This window comes from Barbus barbus (assembly GCF_936440315.1).
Source record: "Barbus barbus genome assembly, chromosome: 13".
NCBI classification, from domain to species: domain Eukaryota; kingdom Metazoa; phylum Chordata; class Actinopteri; order Cypriniformes; family Cyprinidae; genus Barbus; species Barbus barbus.
In genome coordinates, this window is record NC_136741.1 from 4,536,705 (window position 1) to 4,553,026 (window position 16,322).

The following is a 16,322-nucleotide window of genomic DNA, read 5'->3' on the forward strand; positions in this document are numbered from 1 at the left end:
TCTGAAAAATACAATTATATTTTTTTAAATCAATCTCTATCTACAGGCCCTACTGTTCTAGTTCATAGTTACAATACAAATTTATTTTGACTTTATCTTGTGGTTATTTTGGGAAAATAGTAAGGAGGGGGTTGGGTTGGGGTTACCCCATGGGGGCATTTTCCCCCACTCTACCCTACCTACATGTCCGTGCGCATGTGTGTGTGTGTGTGTGTGTGTGTGTAAAATTCTTTAATTAGGAAAAAGGTGAATCTTAGATAAATAAATGATGACATCAAGCGTCCAGGGATATGAAAGTTCTTTATTAAATCAATATTATTAGTTTTACATTCATGTGTAAACACCACTGGTATGAGGCAGACGGAAGCTAAGAGGACAGAAAAACGACCATGCTACCTATCTAACCAGATGACCTGCAAAGACATTTGACATAAAATGAGCCGTTTTTCAATCTGTCAAAAGTACCCAGTTCACAACACTCATTTGAGCAGGTTGATTCATTGGCATGTGCAAAATAACATGATGTTTAACATCTACATCATCAGATTATGGGCACTTTGTGACATAACAAGCTTGATCGACATCTGGCTAAATCCAGGCCCTCCTATTGGCTATCACATGGCAGAGACAACTTGTGTATTCCTAACTGGTTATTATATATTCCCATATATGAAGAGGGTGTCGGAGGAACATGGCAACTGTTATAAGAACTACAGGTAAACAGTAACGTTAAAATATTAGGTAATGAAATGTATGCAGAGGAATGTTTTACGATTAAATTTACAAAAGATAATCAAAGTGTTAAAGATCAAATTGAAGGACTGGTCCAAATATGAATGCTTGATTTTTACACTTCACATATTAGACTGGGCGGTTTCTAAGACTCTAAAAGAAGAAACATTAAAAAATGTATCAAATATAAAGGCCAGTGTAATACACAGTTTAGCTTTGTCTTGACATATCAGCGTTCTCATAAATCACAAATTCACTGCAGCAAAACAACTGTGATATTGTTTTTTAGATGATCATTTTCAGTTAGTCAACCTCAATGTCTAAAGATCTGATTACACAGTAGGTGTATTAAATATTTGCCAGAATTTGGCTTTAAATATTTTGACTGAAATATGTTAAATATTGGTTTTTGGTTCACTTCTGTGTAAACAGGAAAATGTTTGCATTATTTTTTATTCAAATATTCACTATTATGCTCAAAAGTTTGAAGTCAATTAGATTTTGTGTTGTATTAGTATTTATTTTCAAGAAATTAATACTTTTACTAAGCTAGGATGCATTAAATTGATCAAAAGTGACAGTAAAGTATAAATAAATGCTGTTCTTTTAAACGAATGCTTAAAAATGTATAACAGTTTTCACAAAAATAATAAGTAGCACAACTGCTTTCAACATTAATATATTAATAATAAGAAACGTTTCTTGAGAATCAAATCCACACATAGATTATTATTTTTTTCTGAAGGATCATGCAACACTAGAAGACTAAATGAATGGCTGCTCAACATTCAGCTTTGCCATCAAAGGAATAAATTACAATTTAAAATATATTACAACAGAAAACAGTTATTTTATATTGTAATATTTTATATATGTTTTACTGTATTTTGATCAAATAAATGCAGTCTTAGTGAGCATACATCTGTCAAAAGATGTCTTTCTGACCCCAAACTTTTGATTGGTATAGTGCCTGTTGACAATGGGATTTCATTGCATATTTGTGACAGACAGCACAGGTCATTGTGTCACTTTGCTTCTTAGTTTTGGTGCCTTAATGTGAGAAATATTCCACATATGTGTCTCCACATGGAGTTCTGGAAAAAACAAGAACTCTATGCATCCTAGATAAACTTAGGTTGGAAAATTCTCCACTGAGGTAAAAGTTGTCTGACATGTTTTCTTTAGTACATGGTTTGACTTGAATTGCATATTTTGTTGCCGCCCAACTGGTCAATTTAATGCTTGGACAGTGTTAATTTTGAACCCTTTGAATAAGGAGTTTGGCTCAATACTTGACAATACACAGCATGACCTAAATTTTGAGTAAATCATAGCGCAACGTTTTCACATTTCATTTCCTATTCAACAGTCATGTGCTCAGTATCTTCCTGGGCACATCTACAGTACTGCCGATTCTTAAGACGGACACTCACAATCTTTAATGCTTGTCTGCAGTAATTCTGGCTATGGGGTGTTACAGTTGATTGATATTTCAAAATATTTTCTTTAATTCTTGAAAATATGTTCAAGGATATATAGAATTTTTGAAGCAAACTTTTAAATGCATTGCCATATAGGAAGTTTTACAGCATACCTCACATTATTCACATACAAGTACCGTTGACCTGGCCTTTGGAAACCAGTGCAGGATCTCAGTGTAAACTGTTCGGAGTAATTTAGCTTTGATCGGCAGTGCTCTGCTCTTTGCTCCTCTCCTGCAGGCCAATATCTCGTTCTGCGACCTCTGAATAGGCAGAGGGCAGTGCTGCCGTACTGGTGGATACGTCTACAGCCTGGTTGCCAGCTGGACCTTGTGAGCCAGGACTAACTCTGTTCTCAGCCATAAGAGGACTGGTCAGACCCAGACTGCTCAGAGCATCCAGTGTGCCATCAGGGTCCACCATTATATCAATCACTGGGGATTGAAAGTTCAAGATATTTTTTATAGTTATTTAAGACAACCAAGGACAATTAATCATTCAGTCAAATAATAAACATACAAACAATAATCCTTGGATTTATACTTTTTTTATGATTGAGACTCTCCATGGAGAACAGTATTTAACAGCTTCAGGTACTTTATAAACTAGTGTGCATACAAAAATACAGAAAAAAGATAAAGATTTTATCTTTCTTCCTGGTCCATATGTCTTCATAGTAAATCATGTATATAAACTCAAATGCTACATATTAAAATACTTATTACTTTTAAATTACCGTTTCTCCAAAAAGTGAAAAATGTCATTACCATTGCAGATTAACCAGCAGTCAACAAACTTATGTGTACACTACATAAGAAAGTTTATTTTTATTTTTTAAGAAATTTGAAATGAATACTTCTAGTTTTAAACATTGCAACTCTTAAAATAGAATGATTTCTGAAGGATCGTGTGACACTGAAGACTGGAGTAATGGCTACTAAAAATTCAGTTTTACCATTTTAAAATGAATTCAAACAGAAAACTGTTTTTTCAAATTGTAATATTTCACAATATTATTGTTTTTACTGTAATTTTGATCAAATAAATTCTTGGTGGGAAAAAGAGTCTCCTTTCAAAAACTATAATCTTACCAACCCCAAACTTCGGTATTATTTATTTGTCTATTAATAAATATTTTACAGTTAACAAAAACTTAGTGGTTTGGTAATGAGGCCAAATAAAGTTCTCGAAAGGCTGGAATAAACAGAATGACTCAAAATCTGAACAGATTTCAGAACACTACGCATCATACGCCTGCTGACTTTGTAAATGGTTGCAGAGAAAAACTGGGCAACATTCACTAAAAAAATTGAGGATCACACACTAGCAGACTTTCAAGTAAACACTTTAAAATAAGGAAAAGTTTTATTATAGTCTACCTTTATATATATTTAATAAGTAGAAAGAAAGAAGAAAAAAAAAAACTTTTTTTCACATCACACAGAACACCTCAGTACTGCTTACCTAGCAGCTGTCGTTCCACTCTCTTCAGATTCTGGAGTATGGAGGAAATCTCCTGCGAGTGATCAAATAAAAATGACCATCATTGGCTGCCAGAACTTAGATATAAGGAAATTAACTTTTTAAAACTTATGAACTTTTTATTTTTTATAATGTAGCTGTAGATTTTCATTTCAGTTTCATAACACTGGGGTGATTTTGGTTAAAATCAGTGTAACTCGAGAATATTCCATTCTGGCCATTGTGGTCATTTGTGCTCCTCCACTGCTTAACATCTTCTTCATTTCAGAAGTTCCAAGAGTTCAGTTCAGGCCAGCCTGCATTACAGCGTTAGATTTACTGGCCTGTCACCGAGCAGAGGTGGTGCGCCTCAGGCCTAATCTGAACGGTGACAAACCATGAGTCAAAAGCTCAGTCTAATTAAACTGAGAGATCCTCAGCTGAAGCGGCTGTGATATATGAACTCTGAAATCTACCAAAACATCAGGACAGCTTCAACGTCAATGGATGAAAAATAAATCTTGTTCCAAAAAAACAACACCACCTGTGCTCAGACCTCTACATTTATATATATATATATATATTGTTGTATGTAACATGGTTGCAAATTCAGGCTAATAAATAGAACCCAAATACACACACACACACACACACATACATTATATATATATATATATATATCTGTGTGTGTGTATTTGGGTTCTATTTATTAGCCTGAATTTGCAACCATGTTACTTACAACACACTCAACCAATTCAGGCTAAATGAGTTGTTTCTTTCATTTTATTCATTGTACCTAAAATGACTTACAACGACTTTTATCCAAAATAACAAACAAGGGAGGTACTTGACACTTTCCACTAATGTGGAACATTTACGTATCCTATGACCTACTTTTCTTTCATTTTTGGGATTATTTAAAAATATATACATATTTAATTTGTAATAAATATTTAATTTGATCTCCTCAGTTTGATGATCAGTGGCTTCTGCCTTCTCACCTGATTAGAGGTCTTGAGGAGAGGCATCTCATTCTCTGCCTGCAGTCTGCTTTCAATCTCCTCCCACTTTCGGTCTTTGTCTTTGAATAAAATCCTGCATGAACAGTAATAATTCAAAATGTGGCCTTCCAAAAGACCTTCCAGAACTAAAACTATGAATGCTGCACATAATAAAAACATATCAAGTCAAGGTCAAAGAAATTCAAGGTCAAATATTCCTTGAAGACAATTTTAACTTGCACATAAAATGCAAAGAATTCAAATAAAAAGGGGCAGTCAATTGATTACGTTTTTAAATCAAACACAATGATTAAAAATTATTGCATAATGTTTTTAAAAAATAACTGATGATAGTACATTAACATGTTACATTCACAGTCTTTATGAAAACTAAAGCTATGCACATTTTGTGGGGTGCAAGAGCAGTGTACCTGATTTTGTTGGCTGTCTTTTCAACGGCTTGTTTGATTTTTGCTGAGAGCTGGGAGACCGATGCCAACAGCAAACTGTCCAGCACACCCTATGAATACAGAATAAGCAGAGAGTGGCACTTTTGTTATGCTGTCACTGTAAGAAATAAGATGCATTAAGAGACTCTCAAGATACCGCTTTCTGTTATAACAAAAAATAAACACAGCACCCTCTTGTGGAACATAAGTGACAAAATAAATTGGAGCTTCCACTAATGCTGGGTACACAACACAAGATAATCGGGCTGATTTTGGGCCGATTTCTCCCCTTCCGATAATCCTAGGTAATGTCCCGATTATCTCAGTGGATCTAAAGAGTATTTTATCAGATTCCTCATTGCTGTGGTGTGAGGTGTGTTAAGAGTGACCAGAGATTTGGAGATTTCCCGTGTTCACAGTCTGGACTTGAAAATCTGTTGGTGTGTGGTGTGCTGTCTTTGTCACATCGCGGCACACCACACACTATCGGAGCAAAACGGTTAAATCTAGGATTTTTTTGTCCTCATGTTTGTGGTCTAATCACATTTTGAAGATCTTATAAGATTTTAAAAATCTTTTAGTGTGTACCCAGCATTACAGATATAATCATGATGTTAACCAACAGGGTACAAGCTGTAAGATTTTTGAGATTCAGAAGATTTACCTCCTCTCTGTTCCAGGTCCTGCGGCGGATGGCACGAGAATCCTGACTGCTGATAGCACCGCGAGATCTTAGTTCCACACCTCGACCAATAATCTCTGGAGCGCTGCCCAGAACATCCTCAAACACACGGCCCTCAACCTGAGAGAGACAGCAAGATGATCGTTTATATCACTGATTACACACTGTAGTAATATTTTGTTATTTTCTATATTAAAAACGTCAAATATGCATCTAAAAATCCAGTATTTAAACAACGTTTGAATGCACTACTGGTAAAGCATGTCCATATGCATGCATTATTGTCCTATATTCTCAAAATAACAGCATTGAATCATGATCTCTTAAACCATCCAGCACACATTTAATTAACTATTGAATTAATTCTGTGAACAATGCACAGTATGCAAAACCAAAGACCTTCACAGCCTTGTCGAAATGTATTTGTCACAAATCCGGTTCGTGGTCTTCTGTCCACTCGCCATCAGAGGTCACTCTTCCATCATATTGACTCTCACACCACACAGACCGTTACATGTCACTCCGGACTACAGTTCCCATCATCCATTGCACTGATTACATATACACAACTGAATGCACTGATTACACATACACAGCTGTACCAATCACACGCTCACCTGAAAGCTAATACACACTATTTAACACCCACTCTTCTAGCGATAGCTACACTATGGAGCCAGTCCACGTTTCCAGTCCTAGTTTCTAGTTGAAGTTCTAGTCTAAGTCTAGTAATTTCTTGTTGCCTTGTTGTCTGTTTCCTGATCTTCTGCTCCTGTTATCGGTTTACCCCTCTTGTCAAGCCCTCTGGATATTATTTGCCGATCAAAGATCCATGCTTGCCCTAGTATTACTCTTGTGCGTTGCCCGTGCCATACCCGTTTGCAGTTGTTTGACCCTGCCTGTGTTTTGACTGTTTACTAATAAAAGCTTGCACTTGGATCCGCCCGCCTCACGTCTCGTCGGCTCCATTACAGTATTGATATAGACCTCTACAGGCACCAAATAATTAAATGGTACATATAAATATCGAAGGCTCTGGTAACGATGTTGCTGTATTCTTACTGAAGCTGCGGGAGCAGAGGAAGGACTAACGGAGTCAATCTCTCCAGCAACGTCATGGATCTCACGCGCTAACATGGCCAGATCCTTAGCCAGGTCTTGACTGATTCTGTAACAATCAAAAGAATCCAAAGATTAATGATCTAAATCAATCATTTACTAGATCAGTTTTTTGTATTATGAGTAAAAGTAGATTTTGCCTGTAATACAAAGGTAGTTGATAGGACTTTTTAAGGCATAAGTAGTGATGGGCTGTAGCATCGCTAAAGATGAAGAAGCTATTAGTGGTAGTTGGAGAGGAGAGAGAAGAACAGCATCAGCAAAGGACCTGCAGTGCTGCTGCACCATATGTCGGATCGCTGCCCACAAGGCTACAGATCTGACACAAGCTATTAGTTTGAGTTTGAATCAGCTGGAGTTGTTCCAGCATACACTGCTATTCAAAAGTTTGTGGTTAGTATGATTTGTTTGGTAACACTTTGCAATAAGGTTCATTAGCTAATGTTAATTAATGCATCAACTAATAGAGCAATACATTTGTTACAGTATTTATTCATATTTGTTAACGTTAATTTAAAAAGTGCAACTGTTCATTGTTAGTTCATGTTAGCTCAGGTCCATTAATTAATATTAACAGAAACAACTTTGGATTTTAATAATGTATTAGTAAATGTTGCAATTAATATTATGAACTGAGATGAATAAATACTTTGCCAGTATTTTTCATTGTTAATTCATGCTAACTAATGTAGTTAACTAATGTAACAAATTTAAATAATAGCCTTAAAGTGTTACTGATTTTTTTAAAGACATTAAAAGCAAAGATGTGTTAAATTGTGTGACAAAAGTGACAGTAAAGACGTTTAAAATGTTAAAAAAAAATTATATTTCAAATAAATGCTTTCTAATCATCAAATAAACCTGATAAAAATGTATCACTGTTTCCACAAAAATATTAAGCAGCACAACCAAGACACCAAAATGAGAACCAAATCAGCATATTAGAATGATTTATGAAGGGTCATGTGATACTGAAGACTTGAGTAATGGCTGCTGAAATTCCATTTTAAAATGTTTAAAAAAAAAGTTACTGTATTTTTGATTCAATAAATGCAGCTTGGTGAGCATTAGAAACGTCTTTCCAAAACATGACAAATCTTACTGACCCCAAAAGTTTGAATGGTAGTGTAAAGGACTTTTTGCACACTGAGAAAACACATGCACATCCAACAAAAACTCTTTTAAATAGAGTTTTATGCTGGCTTCCTGTAGAAATGTTTTGCTCTGACCGTATACAGTGAGGTAATGTCACATTGTTATTACTATATCACCTCAATAGACAAACATGCACAACAAACTGCAATATGATATTTTTACACATCTGTTGGGCATGTTTTTTAATAAACGGGCAATTGAACAAATCACGTTTTATGTAGGCCTATCATTGTAGTAGAAGGTAGTTCTAGCTTCATCTTAGCTTATCAAATTTGTGTGGTTTTGTAGATATATTTTTAAGTAGCTTGCCCAGCACTTGCTGTTAGTTATTACCTGGCGATTTCCTCACTGTGGGCGGTCCAATCTCTCATGTAATCATCCTGTTCTCTGCTAGACTGGTGTCGTAACATGGAGATGCCTCCAGGGCTGGGCGTTGCAGGGGCTGAACCCCCTAGCTGCGTCACCCGTGGAGCCATTGGATGCAGGCGAGTGTGTTGAGTGGGGTGACGGTTGGAGCCATACTCATCCTCTGAGGTAGAAGCGTATTCGATTGGTACCCGGCGCCACTTTCCACCAGCTGTAAGGAAGACGTATAACAGAACAAGATTGTTTAATTGAAACATTTTCATCTAATAATTATCCATTCTAGTACATTTTACCCAAAAATCTGACCTGCAGGTGTACTTTGAACATATGGAGTACCAGGACACTTATCGGGCAGTTTGGAAGCGCTGTTAGCTCTTGCTCTGGGAACTGCGACAGAGGAAGATGCCGCTGTAGAGCGGAGACCAAGCCGCAATGCGCTTTCTGGGGAAGGACGTGGGACAAAGCCCCTAATCTTGCCTGATGTAGCCTCTGAGTCACTCCGAGCTGAAGGAGAGCCCACACGTGGCCTCCGTGGCTGAGCAAGTGCTTCAATCCGAGAGAGGGTCCTGCGGCCAGCCGAAGGCCTCGATGCAGAACTGGCGGTAGAGGCCTCTGAAGCAACAGACATACGATCGACATCAGCGAGGTCAGTGTCAGAAGCTTCGCCCAGTCGTGCACGGCGAAGAAGGGAAGCCCGTGTGGGTCTGGGCCGTGGAAGGGTGGTTGGTTTAGAGCTGGCGGGAGCAGGAGCTACAGTCATCTTTGTTCCTCTAGTTTTGCCACTTGTTGGCTCTGCCTTAGAGCTGGTATTTTGACCACGACCCTGAGGTCGTTTCACCGAAGCGTCCTGGGTAAGAGAAGAGCTTAAGTCATCGTCTGTGAGGTCGAGAGACGTCCAAGCCCTGGAACTAGAGGGTTGAGCTTTGCCTTTTCTTTCTGTGGCACTGGTGTATTTATTGGTTGTTTCACGACCCGGACCTCCGGCTGATCGTTTCCTTTGGGCTGTCTTACGCGCTCCTTCTCCTCCGGCTTGGCTGACTGTGCTTGTCGTATCAATGTCAGATTCCGGTGTTATAGACCCCTCCAAGGAGTAGCTTGGTGGATCTGCAAGGTCTGATAAAGTGGTTTCCAGAAAAGCAGCCACAGCCTCTGAGTCTTTTAGCATGGTGGCAGCGTCAATGCCCTCATTGATGACTCCCATTTCCCTGGGCTGGGTTGAGGCACTGGGCCCATCGATGCAAGGTATGAGCTCTAGGGGAACATTAGCACTCGGCCGCTCCACTGTAAAGCTCTCTTGCCTCAGTAGCAGCTTCTTCTCTCGATCCTCATCTACTTTCTTTCGTCTCATATCATCTTGTTTCTTCTCGTTCTGTCTTGTTTGAGCTCCTTGTTGACCTACTTTACTCTGGATCCTGGGCGGAGTTGGCTTGTTCACTCTGGACCGATCTACATCTGTGCAAGCTGAGGTCATTCCTGAAACTCTTTGTCCCGTTTTAGAGATTCGATTTAGCTGATCTACTTTCTCCTGAAGTTCTAGATCCTGTTTCTCTGATGAAGGGACTTTCTGCCTGGATTGGCTCCGTGTGCCCTCAGGAGCCAGTGGATCCATAGCAGAGCCTTCAGAGGGGAGCTGCGGGAGGGTCCTTCTTTTACGTTCAGATGCACTGATATCAGCTGTTGAAACAAAACAAAATTTGTAAAAATCTAATTGTAATACAAAACCAAAGTGTTTTTAGATGTTTGACAGCCCTTGAACCTTTTTCATCTGATGAAAGCATGGTGGGTTCAGCCCCGGATCCCTCAGGATCAGTCCGTATATGACTTGCAGCTAGAGTAGCCCACTGTGAGACCCACCTTGGACCACCTACTACAACCAAGTCATCTGGTAGCACCTTAAAATAAGAATGGACAGTCAATTTCAGTTTTTTTTAAATCTGAGAAATAAATGATTGAAACAACTTGGGAAGCTTTGTTGTTCCAAGAAGACTATGTAGTCCCTGTTTTTTTTTTGTTTTTTGTTTTTTTATGCCTTTATTCAGACAGGACAGCATTGAGCAGAGAGAGGGGAGCAGCAAAGGACCACAAGACAGGATTTGAACTCAGGTCACCGTGAGCACAGTTGCGCTGTATGTCAGTGCACTAACCACAAGGCTATTCAAGACGCCAACAAGACTACATCGTCTTTTGAAACTAATATTGATGATCTTTAGAGAATATCTTCAAGGATTTAATAATGTCTTCAGAAATGTATGCCAGTTATTACTGATATACCTCTGCACCGACATAATCAGCTTGTCTGGTTTCCATTGCCCCAGATCTTGGACAGATGGTTCCTCTATCTCTCTGGTGTTTTGGAAAACGCAGTTTTGTTAGGGCTTGGTTATCTTCCACCCCAAAAACCTAAAACATAGCACACAGCATCATTATTGCATATCAGAAACTAACTGGCTGACTGCTATTTTACAAAGTATTCCATGTCTATCAATTTTGATATCTTCAAGCATAAAATAAAACATAATTTCTAAGGTTCTGCAGGTCTACCTTATCAATCATACGCCTGGCCTCTTCCTCCTCAGCATTGCCATTTTCCAGCTCAATGGTGTAGGTCCCTCTATCACTTTGGTCATCTATATGTCCCCTATTTGGAGTCTCTTGAGACCCAATGCTTTGCTCTCTGGGCACGTTGGCTTTCTGTGGCGAAGAACGGTGAGCTCTTTTGCCAACTTCACCTCCTACTGGTGCCATCTTTTTAGCTGCAGATGATGGTTTGTGCTGGAAGAGATCTTCCCTCCCACAGAAAGGCCCTTCTGTCCTCTGCACGCCCTGCCTTCCACGGTAAAGCTCCTGCAGGAATGCCCTCCGGCTACTGAGCTGCTCCCCCAGTGCATTCTCTGAGTCACTCTGTGTGCCATCCTCATGTTTACTGCCTGAAAAAGAGGGAGAGAAACATATAGAAGGATGGTCGAAAGCAAGTGACCAATCGCTTGTGACTGCAGGCAATAGCGTCCAGAAGGCATTTCGTCATTCAAAAATATTATATTATACAATGACTTGTTCTTTTTCACTTCCAAAAACCGTAATTTTAACAGTATCGTGCTGTAAAATTACATTAAATGTAATTACAGTTATTCACCATGGAAACTTACTGTTAACCAATTAACAGGTTTTTACTGTAACATTTTTACAGTCTTTTTACAATAATTTTTTACAGTGTATCAGATAATTAGACTTTTTTTAATGGTAAGACAAGGTTATTTCCAATTGTAAAATGTCATGTGGTGCAACTCATTAGATAAGGTAATGACATTTATGTACAGTTGTGACGGAAAGTGGTTGTAGTAACTGGCGCACGACAAAGGAGTAGATGAAAGGACTCTTTAGTAATTGTCATCAATACACGAATTTCCATTGAAATAATATTAAACCAAGAAAAAAGATAAGGGGAGAACTGAGGACTTATAAAGGAACGGAAACAAAGGAGCAAAACAGATGATTGATTAAAACAGGTGATATAAATAAACAAAGATTAACAAAACGAGAACAGGAAATACCAAATAAGGTCAGACAGGAACTAAACAGAAACCAACAAGTAACAACATTATGTTACGTATTATATTTAAAATTCATCATATTTGATTTTTTTGTTGTTACTTTTTGCCTTGAAATATGTGTTTTAAAACATTTAGATCAGGGCTATTCAATTAACTTCATTTGGGGGCTGGATTATCGAATTGAACATTTGAAGGGGGCCAAGGGGGTCGGGGGCCATCCCAATCTTTTTCTGGGGGGCCTATACAATTGGAAATTAAATTTAAATGCATATTCAGCATTAAAATAAACTAATATTACCAACAGTAACATCTATAAAAGGTTAACATTAGTGCTGTCTGCCATTCAATTAAAAAAAAAATAATCACACATTTTTTCTGTAATTAATTTAAAAAATGTGACTAAATGCATATTAATATATTTGTGTTGTCATATTTTCACACTGAACTTCCAAATGAATATAGACACAACATAAAGATTGTATATTTTAAATATGTTTTTAATGACATCTTTTTACTAGCCTATTATTAACGAAGTATCATTGAAACAAATAATGTTACTGTTGTCTCTATTAAATCTATCTTTTCCTTTATTTATAGCCATTAATTATTACAGTATAAATGAAATGTTATGATATTATTTTTTAACATTTAATAGGCTTTGAAAAATATAACAACTTTTTATAAGTGAACTTAAAACAATCTTCACAAACTATAAATTGTATGCATAAGCAATATTGACTATTCTTTATTCAAGCAACAAAAGTTAATCAGCAAGCAGAGCAGTCAAGTGATTTCTCTTTTTCTTTAGTTCTTTGATTTACATCAATCACAGACTGCAGCAGGTTTCACTTTAAAAGCAGCACTGTTTCTTTAATAAAACCTGATGCACATGACGCAGATGTGACACATATCCAATTTTCAATTGGGATTTTATAACTGATTTAAGACTGTGTTTATGAGGTAACTCGCCAAAACCACGTATTTTTACATCATTGTGTGTGGTTTTGTCCATTGAAGCGCTGGTGCACTTGTCTGAAGCATATGAGTACAGCCAAACATGCAGATTTTCAAACTATACTTCCTGCTTTGATAAAAATCTTCGTCCAGTGTCGGCACAATTTATCGCCAGAAGTTATGACCGATAACACTGTCTTTAAACTTGTTTAAACTAATGTTAGAATTGTGGGTATCTCATAACTCCCTCACATAAGCGCTTGTCAAAACTGCCATCTATTGATGTTGCGGTCTCCGGTAGATTGATGTAATTGCGTCTCTCCCTTTTCTTTTTGGCTGGCCCGGGCCAGTGTTGCCACCTTGTGAACAAACTAATTAGTGCAAGAACAATTCAAGGCGAATGTGCAACCTGCATACTCTTCCTCGGGCCGGATGAAGATGATTGGCAGGCCGGATTAGGCCCACAGGCCGCCAGTTGAATAGCCCTGATCTAGATACTTTTATTATTCATTTCTGACCCTTAAACACAGCATCATACGAATAGACTCAACAGTAACTCCTCACTCCTTTACCTTACCTCTAAGACTCCTCAGCTGAACCGGCACATCACTCTTCACGCTGTCTCCATCATCTTCAGCAACGGATTCAGAGCGAGCCAGTGGCAGCTCATTCTGTGCCAGCCAGTCTGCCACCTTTACCTCTGCTGCCACCATGGCAGCCTGCAAGGCACTCAGCTCCTCCCCTGCCCCCGTTTTCGGCCGCTGTCGATGGTCTTGAGATCCCTTTGAATTTCGCTCTTTGCCCTTCCCCGAAGCCACTGTGTCAAATTCTATAGTGAAAGAGGCATGTCCATGGGCTCCGCCCTCCGACGCAGGGATTGTGGAAGCTGAGGCAACTGCCTCTAAACTAGTAGGGAGGCTTTCGCCTGTGTCTCCCCCTACTGGTGGAGCCTCCTTACAGGGGATCTCAAAGTAGCTTGGTTCCTGGGTCCCTAAGTTCTGCGTTGTAGATCCTGGCCCTACCTGCGGCTTTGTTTCAGTGTCCTTACGGCCTGCATGAACGCATAGTAAAGTCAAATTCATGAACTCTGACCAAATTAACTTGACAACAATGTACACTCTCAGAAAACGGTACAAATGCTGTCACTGGGCCAGTACCTTTTCAAATGGTGCACCTTTGTGCCATATGTACCCCTAAAAGGTGCATATTTTTGAGAGTGTATCTTACCTTCTTCACATCTAGCTTGTTTTTGTTCAGAGGCCTTTGCATCGTGCTTCCCAGAATTTTCATCATCTGCGTCCCCGTCACCCCACCAAGATGGCTGTCCATAAAGGGGGGTTCCTCTGTGGAGCACAGCTATGTCTCCTGTTGAAATTTTGAGTTTGTTAAGCTACGTGTAACTATTTGTAAACTCACATACAACCCATCTTCTACTCACCTGGCACTTTCTCTTCTGGTTTTGGTGGTGGTTCTGAAGGTCTAGCCTCAGCATCTTTTCCTCCCTCTGCCCCTTTGACCTCTGGGCTTTTAGTGGTTTCCCCTGAAGGCGAAGGCTTCTTGGTTAGCTGAAGCTGACTGGTGAACTTTTCGTGCTGTCCGTGAAGGTGAAAGTAAGGAAGTCAAGACAGAATATTAGATACTGTCCTATAGGCCTGACTCATATTAATCACAATTTAACAGAGATCATCATATCAAGCCTTGAGTCTGTAAAAAATGTTTTAAACTATTTTGCATTTTAATATATTTTAAAATGCAATTGATTCTTTTGATGGCAAAGATAAATCTCAGCATTATTGCTCAAGTCTTTAGTGTCACATGATCCTTCAGAAATCATTCTAAAATGCTGATTTGATGCTCAAGAAACATATCAATGCTGAAAACAGTTGTGCTGCTTAATATTTTTGTGGAAACTGTGATACATTTTCTGATGATTTTCTTAAATTTATATAAAAAAAAATTAAACACCCCCTTTTGAATATTATAAATGTCTTAATGCCACTTTGGAACAGTTTAATGCATCCATGCAGAATAAAGCTATTAATTTCTTGAACTTAAACCCCAAATTTTTGAATGCTTCTGTATTACTGCATTTTTATTACCTTCAGTGCTTCCTCTGGGACATGTAACTCCCCACGCACAACGGTAAATAGGCTGGTATGTAAGTTGGGTTAAGGAGAAAACAATATATACAGTATATAGTAATGCAAATGCATCAATAGAATTGGTCCAATCATTATTACATAGTACACTATATACTTTTGTCTTTGCATAGCCAATATGTTGTATTGTGTAACAAATCAAACCAAACAATCAAAATGTGATTTACTTTGCACATGAAAGGATATCATAGCCAAACCGTAGCTTGTCATCCATTTTCAAAGTAATATACTGATGTTCCTGTACACGCACATCATTAACAAATGTCTACAGAAGAGAAAAGGTCAGCTTTCACCATATGCTTTCCATCATACCAGCGAAGACTAAACTAATATCTATTATGAATGGACACATTTCTCACCCCATTCAAGCTGCCCAGGTCTTTAACTTTATGTTCATCCGTAGCTTCTTCATAATTGATGACAGCGTGCTGCTTGTCTACACTACGAGACTGGAATTTAAAGAAAATAAAATGAATTATGTGAAGAAATAATTCGCTGTATAACAGATTAGTGGATGCTGGTTGGCTGAAGGAAATTATGTTTGAGCAAATTACTGCATGGCACTTTACGCAAGTGTAGAGTCTAAAATAAGTGATCAATTAACTTGTTTGGCATCAGTTTTCTCATAAATTAAAGAAAAATTGTTTTAGTAACAAGATTGATTGGAAGTGCATGACACATTTGATTGGTTTTCCATGGTATGTTAAATTTATCTTAGATAATGTGATATGTTAGATAAAAGCTTCAGAACACAAAAGTCATGGGTGACACCAAAGTGTACTACACACACACTGCACAGTTATAGATCCAGGGAGAGCTGACTCTAACTTTGAAGGGACAATGACATGATTTTCCTGCTTGTGTATGAGTAACAGTGATCAAGTTACCTGTAGCATAAGCTCACAGTCATCCCGTCCCACGAAGATCATTTCCCGGGGAAGGCGGTGCCTTGTTCCCACACCACTCACCAAGAACCAGGATGTCAAACTCATCTTGACTTAACCAAGCCTCCTCTTTTCCTCCTGATCTCTCTTTAGGTCATTCTGTTGACAGGTCATAGAAGAACCGTTGCCAACATTGACCAGTAAATGAATTCAACAACTCAACTTGCTTTAGGTGAATATAGAGGAAATAAAGTAATGTATCTACTGTACAACGCCAACACCATCAACTATGAGCCTAGTCTTAACTATAAGACCATAATGGAGCCTA

At 38.3% G+C, this 16,322-nt stretch overlaps 1 protein-coding gene across 1 annotated transcript; it reads right to left on the minus strand.

Annotated features, from left to right (window-relative positions):
- Positions 1-285: 285 nt before the first annotated feature.
- Positions 286-16,102, minus strand: LOC306878947 (centrosomal protein of 170 kDa-like; the record flags this gene model as incomplete). Its single annotated transcript, XM_079431573.1, has 18 exons — positions 286-2,647; positions 3,678-3,729; positions 4,676-4,769; positions 5,107-5,195; positions 5,789-5,926; positions 6,869-6,974; positions 8,414-8,657; positions 8,753-10,120; positions 10,203-10,338; positions 10,718-10,846; positions 10,988-11,373; positions 13,529-14,002; positions 14,179-14,316; positions 14,390-14,543; positions 15,051-15,102; positions 15,278-15,375; positions 15,470-15,559; positions 15,998-16,102. The coding sequence occupies 18 exons, from the start codon at positions 16,100-16,102 to the stop codon at positions 2,409-2,411; spliced, it is 4,092 nt and encodes a 1,363-aa protein (XP_079287699.1). The 3' UTR covers positions 286-2,408.
- Positions 16,103-16,322: the final 220 nt, after the last annotated feature.